At 33.1% G+C, this 17814-nt stretch overlaps 1 protein-coding gene across 1 annotated transcript; it reads left to right on the forward strand.

The window, feature by feature from the left end:
• Positions 1-15601: 15601 nt before the first annotated feature.
• Positions 15602-16667, forward strand: LOC142614983 (uncharacterized). Its single transcript, XM_075787631.1, has one exon. It carries the CDS (start codon positions 15787-15789, stop codon positions 16324-16326), a length of 540 nt encoding a protein of 179 aa, XP_075643746.1. The 5' UTR covers positions 15602-15786; the 3' UTR covers positions 16327-16667.
• The last annotated feature ends 1147 nt before the right edge of the window (positions 16668-17814 follow it).

The following is a 17814-nucleotide window of genomic DNA, read 5'->3' on the forward strand; positions in this document are numbered from 1 at the left end:
AAATGCTAGCGAGTTAGCAATTTCAGAGATGAAAAACTATATCATACTACCAAAAGAGGATGGGAAAATAAAGGAAAAGCGATATATATCAAGTTCAATTTGTAATTTGGCTAGATTTCTAAGAATGATTGATATAAAGATATGATGTGTTCAAGTAATAGTGTAGCGGTAAGTTTGAATTCCACCTCCCTTTCTCCCTTTATCTACCTCAAAAAGATATAAAATTTTTAATAAATTATGAAGCTTAAAACAAAAGATCTATTCTTGACTATATCAAACAAAATAAGGACCAAGGAACCGTGTCCCAACAACCTAGTGCATACCCTTCAACCCAAAAAAAAAAAAAAAAAAAAAATTCTACAAAATTTTACCAAAAAAAAAAAACAAAACAAAAGAGGATCAGTTACAGTCTACATGGCACTCTCCTTGCTAGGAAATTTGGGTCAAACGAATAGAAAGAAGCACCTTTTTCCACCTGATGTTCCCACCTCCCACTTGTTTTTTCTTTAGTGCTTGGATTATTTTCTTTAATCTATTTTGTTTATAGAAAAAACTGTATGAAAGTACAGGTTATATTGACCGTAGAAGTTTATCCAAAATTTTAAAAAATAATAATAAAAAAAAGTGAGGCTTTGAAAAACTATACATTAATTAGGGGTAAAAATTAGAAAAATAAATTAGCATTTTAAGTTAAAAATAAAAATACCTATAATACAGCTTTATCAAAATAACAAAAATTAACATAAGATATACTTTTTTTGTGTGGAGAATCTACATTAGTTGTACTTAATGTCTATTCTAAAAAGACTTTCTGCTGAATAAAATTATGATTCTGTAAAAACAAATAAGTAAATAAATGGATTATTCATATGAATAAACCCCTTATAGATAAATATATAATATAAGAAAATAAATTGTTTTATTATGGATTTTCTTGCATTCAAATACCTCTTATCATTTTCTCAAAAAAAAAAAAAACCCTCTTATCATTCGCATGAATGAATTGTATTTTTTAAATTGATCTCAAATACTGCATGCATATATTCACATGTGAAATTGTACATGTCAAATGTAATTTCTACCATCTTTCGAGTCATAACTTGAATTCACCGTTACCACGACTCATCCAACCCTAACCTACCCTCTGTAGATTTTCTCTTTCTTTTTTCTTTTTTTTCTCATGCCTCTGGGATGAGATGGAGATGAAATACCTTGATCTAACCTCGTCCTGCTCTGTTATCATCTAAACAATTATTTTGTTGATTTGCTTGCACATAAATAAATATACTATAGTAAAAAGGGGCGGCCTAAACCTTAACCAAGTCATGGTATGCTTGTGACTGACTAGACCAGTCAAGTTGTTGGTGACTCCATGGTTTCCACCTGCTACATTTACATAACGTAATTCATTTGTATGCTTTGGCCAAGCGCAGCCACAAGACCGTTTGACTGGCGTGAACCATATGGGTATTTACAAATGGCCACGGACCCACTCCACTTTGGTCGGTCTTCTCCGTGCTTTCCAAGCAAAGAAATTTGGATACACTCCCCCATCTCCCACATATCTCTTTCACTTTCAGTCTCTTCAATCACTATAAAATAGAGCGTCTTTACTCCATTCTCATCCATCACACATTGCTCATCCATTTCTACTTTCTTCTGCTAAAGAAACCACAAGCTTTCTAGCGCTTCTTCACTACTCCATCAAAAACTTCATCTGAATCAAACAACAATGGCACTTTTCTCAGCTTTCTTCAATTGTTTTGTGCCCTATTCTTTGTCACGTGTCTCCAATGATGCCATGAAAGCAGAGTCTTCAGAGAAACCCAAAAACAAATCCAAATCCAAATCCAAATCATCATCCGAAGCTCCGATTGTAGTATCCTACTTCCCAGTTAATTCATACCTCTCCCGTTTGTAGTATTATGATACTATATGACTACATGGTGTTGAACTGGAAGATGGTTATGTTTACTCAATGCAATCGTGAAATTCAGCAGTATTTAAAGCCCGGTTAATTTGAAACAAATATGTGTCAGAAGTCAGGACGTTTGCTGAAAGAATGATGATGAAAATACTTGAAGAGCTTGCAAGGGATAATATTGTAAATATTTTCAATTTTGGGGTTTTTCATGGTGGTCTTAATTTAAGGTGTAGATTGATGAAGAAAGATGTTTCATTATGTATTCATTTGAATTTGTCAAAGTTTTTATTTTTTATTTCACTGTATTCCATACAATAAGGATAATCAATTAATCATTTATTCAATTGAATTTGTAAAATCCTTTTTTCTCTTCATTGTCTCCCTTACAAATTACAATAAGGATAATCAATTAAAGGGCGAACCTAGAAAAAGGCATGCCAGTTTGGTAAGTTGGCTATATCTAGCTACAATATGGACAAGGTTAGACTATAAAGATACTTAAAGTTTGGCTACAAAAAACTAACATACTAAAAAAATTGACATGGTTATGTATTTTAAAAATAGAATAGTTAGATGACATGTTCTTTAGATTCTTCATGTTAGCCAAATATTATTTATTATTTGACCCACAAATTTATTTTATATACATAATTTTATACTATGAAAACTTAAAATTTAAACATTTGATTGAAAATATAATTTTTTATTTTTGATCTTCTGGAAATTTTACAAGCTTGGAGAATATATATATATATATATATATATATATATATATATATATATATATATATATATATATATATATATAATGTAATTCAATAGTGAATTTATCAAAATTCATATATAATAAAAAGATAGTTGTAACAATTAATTACAACTAAGTTTGTAATTAAACTTTTTATATAAAAAAATAAAATAAAATAAAATTGTTCAAGTCCTTGATATTTAGAATGAAAAAATTTAGCTACAAAATTTCTTATAATCTAAGGTTACAATTTCCTTTTTAAAAAAATAATATTACTACATATTTGGAAAATATAACATTTGGATTGCATGTTTTCTACATTCTTAATACACATGTCAAATTTTGTGTCAATCGGATATGTTTTATTATATGATCTGTAAACTTATATTTTATTCATAATTTTAAACTACAAAAACTAGCAATTTAAATAATTTTTTATTGACATAGTTATTGATCTTTAATTTTCTAGAAATTTCACAAGGTGGAAAATATAAGGGAAAAAAAATGCAATCTAATGGTGGGTGTAGGAGCGTTGCCCTTAATTTTATGGAATAACAAATTAGCAAAACACGTGTTACAATTAATTTATAATATGGGTTGATATTGATCCACAATGAGAAGTTTGGACAAGAACACGTAAAAACCAGAATCTCCTTTATTAATTTCAATGTCATGTGACATTCTTCCTTTGAGTCTTCTTTTCTTCCTTTTATATGAGTCATCTTCTTCTTCATCTTTTGTCTCTCTCCACCTAGATTGCCTTTGGTCTTATCTAGCCTTTCTTTTTATGGCTTTTCATTATGAACGGAGACTTATGAGGTATTATTCACTATTCAGATGTCCACATAGACAACTCCTAGTCTTATCTGGCTCTTCTTTTGCAGATTTTCATCATGACCAAAGACTTCTGGGGCTCCTTCTACTATTCAGGCTTATCATTTTGCATTGAATGTGATGATATCAAATAGGTGACCTATCTCGATGTGAAGGCGGTTATGGAATCACCAGAAACCTTTAGAAGACTATCTTGGAGAAGTTTGGCCTTTTTGCAACTTATCTCGGTAGCTCGGATAGACCTCGAAGGTGACCTCTACGTGCTGTCTAGGTAGATGTTGGGCCTAACTAAGGGTCAAAGGTTCTGCGTTGATTAAGAAGTGGGTTGGCCATCATGGGAATTATCCCCATTGCTTGGGCTGATATTCTACTTGGGCCCAATGTTTATACTTATTATAATTAGGCCCAAGATTCGTTTTGCATTCACCCCACTACAATGAATTTATCAAAATTCACCTCCAATACAAAATTATGGATTTTATTACATTTGTTATCTGATACTGTATTAGTTTAGTATAATTTCGAGAGCCAACCTTGTGAAAACCGTATTTGAGGCATGCTCACTTTTTTTAATCAACAGAAAAATAAAAGGCTAAAAGCATTCACTCTTTTATTTACTTATTTATTTATTTTCTAAGGTAGTTTCTTACTCTTACATGTATGCATTGTGCGTGCATTATTTTATATTTCCTTAATCAATATTTTTTATCTTTTATTTTTTCCACAAAATTTTGTAAAGATTGTAGTAGTTTCAAAGCATGCGTGTTTAGATTTTATTCCAAATAGTTGGTAAGAATTAAATGATTCATAACCTACCAACTTGCTTATAAGGTGGTTGCACTTGTGATTGTACTTATGATTATTCATCTTGTTTCTACTATAATAAAAGAAATTCAGTTATTAATATTGTTTTGTACATTCTTCTAAAAAAAATATATTATTTTGTAAATACATATGGTAGTTGGGTAGTTGAAGTTGTGTAATATTGAAAAGGAAAGAGGAAGGGGATGGGGGGATTCACCGAAGAGGAGGAGGCAGAAGAGTCCCAAAAAAGTGGAAAACGCGTTATTATTATTTGTGTTGAAATGTTTGTCTATTCCTCCTTGCTCTCTATGCTAATTTTTTCTCCTGTCTCCCTCCAAAGGATCCACTCAATTGATCCACCTTCAAAAGTCAAAGTAAGAAAAACAAAACAAAACAATATATATTTTAAATATACTTGCACTTGTTTGTCATCTTGGAACCGAGTCATAAATAACTTGATTGCATCACTTTGTTGTTGTTATATTTTCATTAAACAATAAGATTAATGAAAAATTCAATTTGAGCACCTTTGGGCATGTTAAAACCAACATCAATAGCAGCACAAACAATATGTATTTTTAATGAAAAATACAATATATTGTTGCTAATGCTATAGTTGAGGATGTTCATCAACTAAGCTTCTTTTTTGTTATGTAATATTTTTTGGGGATGAATTCCGGCACACGCACGAAATTGCGTATCCAATATCTCATATATATATATATATATATATTTATCCAAGCCAATTAATATATGCTATGCCCACGATAATTGCCCCATCTAGGCTCCGGTGATATAGGTAGTATTCAATTGTTGTCACATGGTATAAAGTCAATGAATTCACATCGAAAACTCTCTATCTGTCTTTAAAAAAAATGAAAAGTCTTATTACTTCTATTTTTAAATATTAAATAGATTTTGGTGGATACAATTATGTTTATACTAAACAAATTTTACAATATATTTTTCAACATTTGAACTTTGAAGTGCCATAATTTATGCTAATCATAACGGTGGTTTCCATGAAAATGATGTTATGCTAATAATAATTTATCTCAACAAGTTATGAAATATTAAGAAATTTATTGTGTTCGTAACTTTATCATTAAGTATACAATTATTACAGGTACAATTTAGAATTAAATATATCATGTGCATACTACCATAACCTATTTTATAATGAGAAATGATATGTCCATAATATTTTTACAATATTTTTACAACAAATCCAAAGTGGCGGGTTATTATTGCTTGTTGTTATTATGGGACAAAAAAGTAATCTTCGTATTAGGTTCAAATTTAAACTAATAACAACTAACTACATGTAATTTGTTGTAATAATACTATAAAAATGTAGTGAACTTAGCATATTTTTTTTATAATTCCTAGAATAGCTTGAGAATGGATAAGCTTAGGAATATTATTATTTTTATTGCATAATGATGTGTAATTAATAAAAAAAAATTTAAACTTTGTTTTTTAGAAACTTATTTACTATATTATATAATTATATCTCTGTCCCTTGTTCCACATGTCATGATCTTACACCAATGAACTTATTAATTCCACGTGTCATGATCTTACATAATTTGTTGATGTCAATTCAAATTTCCACATGTTATTATATTACTTGTAAGCCGTGACCAAAGCGCTGGGACAAGACCGTAAGACTCGTGAGAACCGTTTGGTCTTCACCTTGCTCTCCAAGCTTTTTCTTTTTTCTTTTTTCTTTTTTTTATGATGAGTGCTCTCCAAGCATTTGGACTCACAAGCATCATAAAATTTGTTAGTCATATATATCACTGTCCCTTTTCTTCAGGCCAAATCATTGGCCATTGCCATCTCTGATTTATCACTATAAATAAACCACTTACTCCTCAAACTCTCATCAATCACACACTTCATTCATTTCAAACTTTGCTTTGCCAAAGAAACTCCAACCTTCTTTCACTCCGATCAAAAACTTCTTCTAAGTCAACAACAGAAGAAAAACGCAATGGCACTTTTCTCAGCCTTCTTCAGATGTTTCGTGCCCTCATCATTGTCACAAGTCTCAGATGATGCCATGAAAGCAGAGTCATCAGAGAAATCCAATAGCAAATCAAAATCAAAGCCATCTGGAGCTCCGATTGTTGTATCCTACTTCCCAGTTAATTCAATGCTCTCCCGCTTGTAGTAATATACTAATATATATGACTACAAGGTGTTGAGCTGTAAAATAATGGTATGGTTATTCCCTACAATCATGAAATTCTACGAAGTTCCAGACCAATTCAAATGAATCTTCTCTAACCTACTGCATGATGATTTATAAAATCATCCACGTGTGAAAAATGTCATATGACTAATAATACACGTGGATGATTTTTTTTAATTTTCATGTAGTTGGTTGGAGGTAAATTGAATTGGAGGTAAATTTTTCCCATTTAAAAATACTTTAATTGACCATGTTTGACAAAGGAATATCGATGGAAATAGTTGTATCATGGGAATCTCAACTATGGCTTGGATTTTTCATGGTAGTCTTTAGCATGTTGTTTTGATTATTTTTTTAGAGTGGGGTTATTGGGAGGAGGTATGGAGTCTGAATAATTTGTAACAAAAATAAAGCATGAAGAAGATGTTGCAATATAACTTATCTGAATTGGTGTAAGCATTTGTTTATCATTTTCAAGTGTATGTTTGACTCCAAATTAAAAAGTCAGTTTATTTTACTATTTAGCTTATTTTTAGTAGTATTCATGGGCTCCACTGCACTTTTTGGTACTATTTATAAATTTCACTATACTATTTTAGAAAACTTCTAGCTTTATCTCAGTATTTTAAGCAAAAAAACTTTCAATTTCAGCAAAATAAACAGATCTCAAACAGACTCTTGATATAAGCATTAACATGCAATAAGCAATGTAGGATCAATTGCAGCATTGATTTCAATACAATTGAGTATACGATATTACAATTTTGAGATTACAACCACATAAAAACTGTATTTTGAACAAGTGTTGGCTTTTTTTGGGAAGGACTAAGGACCATGTTTTATAAGTCAAAAACGGTTTCATCTCGCTTCATTTTAGCAAACGGCTAACAGCATAATATTTGTGCTTTAATGTGTAAGCAGAGATAAAATTTAGAAAACGAAAGGAACCTACCTTCCCTTGTATACCTATCTTTCCTTGTATGCAAACTAATTCGCTATACCCTTTTGTCTCTCTACAAACAATCCAGTTAATCTATTCACCTAGATTACATCAATATAATGTTATCAGTTATCTCATTCTCTTGAACCAATGACCAACACGTTCAAATTAGCTTCCACAAGAAAAATTGACCCCCTTCCTTTCATTACCAAAAACAAAATGGCACTTAATCAAAATATTCAGTAGAGGAAACAACATCAAAGATGCTTCGTAAGGTTTATATTAGATCAATTAGAAAATAAATTCCCAACATATATTAGACAACTTGTATTGATGTTTCATTCGAGCAAATTTTAGATGAGGTTTTCACTTTTCAATTGGGTTTTTATTTTTTAAGAAATTATAAAAACTCGCTTGGGATTGAATTACATCACCCGCAATCTCAAAAGTAAATTAGTAAATTAGTGGTAAATAGTCCACAATTTCCTTTTCCTTTTGTGTGTGTATGTGTGAGGGTGCATTTTCCTTCCCCGCCGCACCCGCACCCTACTTTTTCAAAAATTGCCGAGTCCCGCACCCGCTCCCGCTCCCGCACCCGCACCCGAATCCCGAAACGCACCCGTGCTTCATAGGTCCTGTCCCATTCAGATGGCTCTTGAGGATGGTGATGAAAGTTTGCTTAAAAGGGCTGCAGATCTTGAGGCTTCTAAGTCTAATTCTAAGGCCTCCTCCTAGTCCTAGTCCTCATCATTCCTTAACAATCCAATCTCATTGCTTTGCAGATGCTTCTTCTGGCTAGGTTTCTAGTTTCCACTATATGTATGCATTTTTTTTTTTTGGCGAAAAATAAAATTTTATATATATGCAAGTGATGTTCTTCGTGTACTCTTTCTCTCTATTATGTGCAATATTTTTATCTAAATAAGTGAGCAAGCAAAATTCTCGTATCTCATTTCTCATCCTCAAACTCAGTTTTCATAACTCATATTTCTGTCTCTACTTTTCCTTAACTCTATCTTATTTTTGTTTGGTTTCAAATCTGGTTGAGCTTAACTCAAAATTTTGCCAAAGTGATGAAGCCCATGTCTCTCTCCTTTATCACTTTCACTTTTTTTCCCCTCTCCTCTTTCACAAAGCCTGAAACATTGAAACCTTTCTCCTCTGATTTTCGGCCTCTACCACCTCCAACAACCCACAAACCCACCGCCATTGTTTTGCATCCACCACTGTACAAATCACCAAAAAGTCAGTTTATTTTACACATTAAAGCACAAATATTATGCTGTTTGCCGTTTGCTGAAATGAATAGAGATGAAACCGTTTCTGACTTATATAACATGGTCCTTAGTCCTTCACCATAAAAGCCAACACTTGTTCAAAATACAGTTTTTATGTGGTTGTAATCTCAAAATTGTAATATCGTATACCCAATTGTATTGAAATCAATGCTGCAATCGATCCTACCTTGCTTATTGTTGGTTAATGCTTATATCAAGGGTCTATTTGAGATCTGCTTATTTTACTAAAATTGAAAACTTTTTGCTGAAAATACTGAGATAAAGGTAAAAGTTAGCTGAAATAATACAGTGAAATTCATGAATAGTACCAAAAAGTGCAGTGGAGCTCATGAATACTACTAAAAATAAGCTAAATAGTAAAATAAACTGATGTTTTAATTTGGAGTCAAACATTCACTTGAAAATGATGTAAAATAAACATCTATCACTGTACACTTGAAACGTTAGGATGTAAAATCAAAGCACCTCAAACTTCAAGAAGTAAAATCTAAATTCTAAAATTTCAGGATGTAAAATACAATCACCCCCAAACTTTAGGGATGTAATTGTAAGGAATGAGTCTGAGAGAGTGTGAAGAATCAAGCTTAAAATGATGAAGAAGTGGATTTCGCAAATGCCTTGCTAGAAGCTATCCCGCGAAAGAGCCACGTGTAGAACACATGACTGGAATGCGAAGAGTTATGCCAGCCTGGAGTTTTTGCGAGTGTCTCGCGAGTAAAGTCTTCTTGGGAAATACTCGCAAAACATTCTATTTGGCTAATTTGTCATGTTTTGTTTTACCAAGTCTTTACCCACACTATATATACCCTCATTGCCCACCTATTGGATAAATATGACTTAGGGTAGTTGTATTGGTTGTTTGCGCTCATTTACTCTTATTTCACCCTTTGTTTTAAGTTTATAGTAAAAACAATCTAGTCGTAATTTTTATTTGGGATATGAATAAACTCTTATGTTTTCAGACAAATCCATGCTTTCATAAACAAGTACTGTAATTATTTGTGGATTACTTAAAAAAAGGGCCAAACCAAGGCATGGTATACTGGTGACTGACTAGACCAGTCAAGTTGTTGATGACTCCACGGTTTCCACCTGCTACATTTACATAACGTAATTCATTTGTAAGCTTTTGTCAAGCGCAGCCACAAGACCATTTGACTGGTGAGAAGTGAGAACCATCTGGGAATTTACAAATGGCAATGGACCCACTCTACTTTGGTCTGTCCTCTCCGTGCTTTCCAAGCAAAGAAAAATTCGGAAACACTCCCCCACCTCCCACATATCTCTCACTCTCACTTACAGTCTCTTCAATATCACTATAAAATAGACCATCTTTCCTCAATTCTCATCCATCACACAACATTGCTCATCCATTTCTACTTTCTTCTGCTAAAGAAACCAAAAGCTGTCTAGCGCCTCTTCACTACTACTCCATCAAAAACTTCTTCTAAATCAAACAACAATGGCTCTTTTCTCAGCTTTCTTCAATTGTTTCGTGCCCTCCTCTTTGTCACGTATCTCCAATGATGCCATGAAAGCAGAGTCTTCAGAGAAACCCAAAAACAAATCCAAATCCAAATCATCATCTGAAGCTCCGATTGTAGTATCCCACTTCCCAGTTAATTCATACCTCTCCCGTCTGTAGTACTTGTATTATGATACTATATGACTACATGATGTTGAACTGGAAGATGGTTGTGTTTATTCAATGCAATCGTGAAATTCAGCAGTATCTAAAGCCGGGTTAATTTGAAACAAATATGTGTCAGAAGTCAGAACGTTTGCTGAAAGAATGATGATGAAAATATTTGAAGATTTTGCAAGGGATAATATTGTAAATATTGTCAATTATGGGGTTTTCCATGGTGGTGTAGATTGATGAAGAAAGATGTTTCATTATGTATTCATTTGAATTTGTCAAAGTTTTTTTTTTTTTTTTGTTCACTGTATTCCATACAATAAGGATAATCAATTAATCATTTATTCAATTGAATTTGTAAAATCCTTTTTTTCTCTTCAGTGTCTCCCTTACAAATTACAATGAGGATAATCAATTAAAGGGCGAACCTAGAAAAAGGCATTCCAGTTTGGTAAGTTGGCTATATCTAGCTACAATATGGACAAGGTTAGACTATAAAGATACATAAACTATCCATATATATGTTACTTATAAAGTTTGGCTACAAAAAATTAACATACTAAAAAAATTAATACGGTTATGTATTTTAAAAATAGAAGAGTTAGATGACATGTTCTTCATGTTAGTCAAAGGGGAAGAGGAAGGCATGGGGGGATTCACAAAGAGGAGGCAGAAGAGTCCCAAAAAAGTGAAAAACGCGTTATTATTATTTGTGTTGAAATGTTTGTCTATTCCTCCTTGCTCTCTACGCTAATTTTTTCTCCTATGTCTCCCTCCAAAGGATCAACTCTATTGATCCACCTTCAAAAGTCAAAGTAAGAAAAACAAAACAAAACAATATAAATATTAAATATTAAATATACTTGCACTTGTTTGTCATCTTGGAACCCGGTCATAAATAATTTGATTGCATCACTTTGTTGTTGTTAAATTTTCATTAAACAATAAGATTAATGAAAAATTCAATTTGAGCACCTTTGAGCGTGTTAAAGTCCACATCGATAGCAGTACAAATAATATGTATTTTTGTTGCTAATGCTATAGTTGATGATGTACATCAACTAAGCTTCTTTTTAGTTATATAATATTTTTTTGGGTAAATTCTGGCACACACAAGAAATCGCGTATCCAGTATCTCTTATACATATTTATTTAAGTCAATTAATATATGCTATGCCCACGATAATAGCCCCCTCAAGGCTCCGGTGATATAGGTAATATTCCATTGTTGTCGCACGGTATAAAGTCAATGAATATACATCGAAAACTCACTTTTTTGTCCTAAAAAAATGAAAAGTCCTATAACTTCTATTTTTAAATATTAAGCAAATTTTACCAAATACAATTATGTTTAAATACTAAACAAATTTTACAATATATTTTTCAACATTTGAACTTTGAAGTGCCATAATTTATGCTAATCATAACGGTGGTTTCCATGAAAATGATGTTATGTTAATAATAATTTATCTCAACAAGTTATGAAATGTTAAGAAATTTATTGTGTTTGTAACTTTATCACTAAGTATACAATTATTGTAAATTTATTGTATTATAGGTACAATTTAGAATTAAATATATCATGTGCATACTACCTTAACCTATTTTATAATTCCTAGAGTAGCTTGAGAATGGATAAGCTTAGGAATATTATTATTTTTATTGCATAATGATGCGTAATTATTAAAATATTTTAAACTTTTTTTTTAGAAACTTATTTATTATATAATTATATCTCTGTCCCTTGTTCCACATGTCATGATCTTACACCAATGAACTTATTGATTCCACATGTCATGATCTTAACTAACTTGTTGATGTCAATTCAAATTTCCACATGTTATTATATTATTACTTGTAAGCTGTGACCAAATCGCAGGTACAAGACCCTAAGACTAGTGAGAACCATCTAGGAATTCACAAAGATTTAATTTGGTCTTCACCTTGCTCTCCAAGCTTTTTCTTTTTTCTTTTTTCTTTTTTCTTTTTTCTTTTTTCTTTTTTTATGATGAGTGCTCTCCAAGCATTTGGACTCACTAGCAACATAAAATTTGTTAGTCATATATATCACTGTCCCTTTTCTTCAGGCCAAATCATTGGCCATTGCCATCTCTGATTTATCAATATAAATAAACCACCTTACTCCTCAAAACTCTCATCAATCACACACTTCATTCATTTCAAACTTTGCTTTGCCAAAGAAAGTACAACCTTCTTTCACTCCGATCAAAAACTTCTTCTAAGTCAACAACAGAAGAAAAACGCAATGGCACTTTTCTCAGCCTTCTTCAAATGTTTCGTGCCCTCCTCATTGTCACAAGTCTCAGATGATGCCATGAAAGCAGAGTCATCAGAGAAATCCAAAAGCAAATCAAAATCAAAACCATCTGGAGCTCCGATTGTTGTATCCTACTTCCCAATTAATTCCATGCTGTCCCGCTTGTAGTAATATACTAATATATATGACTACAAGGTGTTGAGCTGTATAATGGTATGGTTATTCCCTACAATCATGAAATTCTACTAAGTTCCAAACCAATTCAAATGAATCTTCTCTAACCTACTGCATGATGATTTATAAAATCATCCACGTGTATTAATTTTAAAAATATCACGACTCATGAAAAATGTCATATGACTAATAATACACGTGGATGATTTTTTTTCAATTTTCATGTAGTTGGTTGGAGGAAAATTGAATTGGAGGTAAATTTTTCCCAATTGAAAATACTTCAATTGAGCATGTTTGACAAAGGAATATCGATGGAAATAGTTGTATCATGGGAATCTCAACTATGGCTTGGATTTTTCATGGTAGTCTTTAGCATGTTGTTTTGATTATTTTTTTAGAGTGGGGCTATTGGGAGGAGGTATGGAGTATGAATAATTTGTAACAAAAATAAAGCATGAAGAAGATGTTGCAATATAACTTATCTGAATTGGTGTAAGCATTTGTTTATCCTTTTCAAGTGTATGTTTGACTCCAAATTAAAAAGTCAATTTATTTTACTATTTAGCTTATTTTTAGTAGTATTCATGGGCTCCACTGTACTTTTTGGTACTATTCATGGATTTCACTGTACTATTTCAGCTAACTTCTACCTTTATCTTAGTATTTTCAGCAAAAAGCTTTCAATTTCGGCTGCGTTTGGTTGGACAGAAAATAAGTTTCAGAAAATGTTTTACGCGTTTGCGTGTGTTTGGCAACAACTGAAATCTTGGTCAAATGGAAAATCACTTGCATTGACCGTAAAATACTCCCTCCCCACCCGTAAAACATTTTTCATTTCTATTTTACCTTCAAATAGAGTTTTCCGTTGGAAAACAGAGAAGGAGAGGGAGAGAGCAACGACCCACACCAGAAAAGAGAGAGAGAGAGCTAGAGGGAGATCGCCGAATCGGTTAGATCACGCCGGTGAAGCCAAGATCGTCGTCCTCAACCCAAAGGCCCGCCGTCGAGCTCGCGCAGGGCGAGATCGAGGCGCGATCTCGCGCCATCGAGCTCGCGCAGGGCGAGATCGAGGCGCGATCTCGCGCCATCGAGCTCGCGCAGGGTGAGATCGAGGCGCGATCTCGCATCGTCGAGCTCGCGCCGGGCGAGATCAAGGCGCGATCTCACGCCGTCGAGCTCTCGACGGGCGAGATCGACGGCGCGAGATCGCGTTGGCGAGATCGGTGACCCACCAATCTCTCTCTTCCTCCTCCCTGTCTCACCTCCCTCTCTCAGTTTGACCGAATGATTTGGCCATGGTGTTGTTTTGATTTTTGTTTGTTTAGAAGTTGATGGATTGTAATTTTCTATTATAAAATTTGTTTGGAATGTGAGAAAATGGTTGAGAAAATGTGAGGAAATAGTAAAAAATTTGCATTTTCAGAATGTTACCAAACACTTGAAAATATTTTCCAAAGTATTTTTTAAAATACCACCAAACACCTAAAAATATTTTCCTTTCCCGAAAATATTTTCACCTGAAATTATTTTACGCTCGGAAAATATTTTACACCCAACCAAACGCAGCCTTCAGCAAAATAAGCGGATCCCAAACAGACCCTTAATATAAGCATTAACAAGCAATAAGCAATGTAGGATCGATTGCAACATTGATTTCAATACAATTGGGTATACGATATTACAATTTTGAGATTACAACCACATAAAAACTGTATTTTGAACAAGTGTTGGCTTTTTTTGGGAAGGACTAAGGACCATGTTTTATAAGTCAAAAACGGTTTCATCTCGCTTCATTTCAGCAAACGGTTAACAGCATAATATTTGTGCTTTAATGTGTAAGCAGAGAGAAAATTTAGAAAACGAAAGGAACCTACCTTCCCTTGTATACCTACCTTTCCTTGTATGCAAACTAATTCGCTATACCCTTTTGTCTCTCTACAAACAATCCAGTTAATCTATTCACCTAGATTACATCAATATAATGTTATCACTTATCTCATTCTCTTGAACCAATGACCAACACGTTCAAATTAGCTTCCACAAGAAAAATTGACCCCCTTCCTTCCATTACCAAAAACAAAATGGCACTTAATCAAAATATTCAGTGGAGGAAACAACATCAAAGATGCTTCGTAAGGTTTATATTAGATCAATTAGAAAATAAATTCCCATCATATATTAGACAACTTGTATTGATGTTTCATTCGAGTAGATTTTAGATGAGGTTTTCACTTTTTAATTGGGTTTTTATTTTTTAAGAAATTATAAAAACTCGCTTGGGATTGAATTACATCACCCGCAATCTCAAAAGTAGATTAGTAAATTAGTGGTAAATAGTCCACAATTTCCTTTTCCTTTTCCTTTCATGTGTGTATGTGTGAGGGTGCATTTTCCTTCCCACCATTTTTCTTCATTTTTACCTTTCATTCTTAAACAATATAAACACAATAAATTTCACAACTTCAATCAAAACATTTGAAACAACATTATTTTCACTTAAAACCACCCCTAACATGAACTTCATTGTATAATAATAATCACAACCTACCGACTCATCTCAGTAGTCATCAAATTTGTAGTAAATCTAGACACTCATTATTAATCTTTTACTTTGATCACACTCTTTTGGAGTACAAAACTAGATAAAATGTCGTTGTCTAGAGACTCATTCTCATCCACCAATCTTGATAAATCAACGGGCCAATTCCAATTCGTAATCCACCTATAGATATTTGTGTAAGCTTCGCTGCTCCCCACGTATTTGGCAAAGACCAAGTGTTAGCTCCTCGTGAATATTCCACAATCCAAAACCGTTGCATTTACGTAATTTCCACAATTTTCAACCGCCTCAAACAGACTCACTCATGTCTATCTTCAAAAGCTCATATATTGTCTTCACAACTTTGTTAGCCATACAAACAAATTGAGAGAGAGAGAGAGAGTTAAGTAAGAGATGGGGGTGGTGATAATAGATGGATCAACGGTGAGAGACTTTGTGAGCGATGAGGCTCAGTTCAAGAAGAGCGTGGACGAGAGGTTTGCAGCTTTCGATCTCAACAACGACGGTGTTCTTTCGCGCGGCGAGCTCCGCAAGGCCTTTGAGTCCATGAGGCTCCTTGAGAGCCACTTCGGCATCGATGTGGCGACCACTCCGGATCAGCTCACCCAACTCTACGACTCCATATTCGAGAAGTTTGACTGTGATCGCAATGGGACTGTGGATGTGGAGGAGTTCAGGGCGGAGATGAAGAAGATCATGCTTGCTATTGCTGATGGGCAAGGGTCCTGTCCCATTAAGATGGCTCTTGAGGATGGTGATGAAAGTTTGCTTAAAAGGGCTGCAGATCTGAGGCTTCTAAGTCTGATTCTAAGGCCTCCTCCTAGTCCTAGTCCTAATCCTCATCATTCCTTAACAATCCAATCTCATTGCTATGCAGATGCTTCTTCTGGGCTGGGTTCTAGTTTCTACTATATATGTGCATATTATGAGTGATGTTCTTCGTGTACTTTATCTCTATTAGAATAGTTGTGAAAATTTTGGAAGCCTGATTGACAAGTTCAGGCATCAAACGGGGCATTTCAATTCTCCCATCTGTCAATTTAATAACTGCAACTCCAGCAGTAATGGCCACAAATTCAATAGCCAAGCCCATTGACAAAGCTGAAGTGTATTTCGAAGAAACTAGACATCTCGTAGGCTTTAATATTGATAGATAAAACTATTTTAGTGTGAAATTCTAATTTCACACTTTATTTTTTTTCATCTCAACAAAAAAAGGGGAGAAAACAGATTTTAAGTGGGAAATTCTAATTCTACTAATTTATTGTGACTAACGGGTGATTGATTTCATTTTTGCAACTAAAAGGTGGTCTTTACTAATTTTTGAGTTTTCCCAAAACAATTTTGATTATCAAGGTGTATGAAAGAAATATATTGATATATTATAAATGTTTGATGCACTTTGTTGACTATTTGTTATATGAAAAACTTGTAGGGCAACTTAAACTTACTTAAATTTGTATATGCGGAGAAATCTTTGTGTTTTTTAGTATTATGACTTAATTATTTGTCGTGAGCATCTTGAATTTGTTTTGAATTTTATGGCAAGTCGTAATTAAAAGTTCAATATTGTATTAGTCTTTAATAAGGAACAATCGTATTGTAGCTAGTCCTTAGCAAGAGACGGGGACAGTACATATTTCGTAACTTCTAAGCAAGAAAGTATACCATTAAATATTCGAAAAAGGAGCTCCTTAGCAAGGGAGTGCACATTTATATTATAAAGGAACCACCCTTAAGAAAATGGATGAAAAGGGTTTCAGTCCTAAAAGGGGACAGCATAAACCTGTCAACGGGGCGTAAAAGTTGACCACAAGAAAAAAAACCTAAGAAATTGTTTATATAATAGTATTGGTACATTATGATGGCTCACAATATAATAATATTTTTATATGAAATATTTAATGTTAAAATACAAATAGTTTTGAGACTTATAACTTTGTTGTATGGAATATTTATTTTAAAAGATTTATTCCCACACCCTAATGTTAGTAAATTCCATTTATTAAATTATCTCACCTCATTTTTTTTTCTTACAGATACGTTAGAGAGATCATTAGAGTAGAGATTCTTGAAAAATAACTGTTACAATTATATTATGGACTTAAGAGGATTTTATTATTATTTTATAGTATTAAATATTGTGCTGGTTGATAAATGCATTGCTTGTGAAGTATGTGTTCGTGTATGCCCTATGGATCTACCTGTTGTTGATTGGGAACTGGAAACTAATATTCGAAAGAAACGTTTGCTTAATTACAGTATTGATTTCGGAATCTGTATATTTTGTGGTAACTGCGTTGAGTATTGTCCAACAAATTGTTTATCCATGACTGAAGACACTGGAAGAGGAATTGTCCAATATTCAAGGCTACCAAGAATAAGGGTATGAAAAGTTCATTTCTTCTTGAAATATGTTTG

Source organism: Castanea sativa, chromosome 11, assembly GCF_040712315.1.
Source record: "Castanea sativa cultivar Marrone di Chiusa Pesio chromosome 11, ASM4071231v1".
In the NCBI taxonomy this organism is placed as follows: Eukaryota; Viridiplantae; Streptophyta; class Magnoliopsida; order Fagales; family Fagaceae; genus Castanea; species Castanea sativa.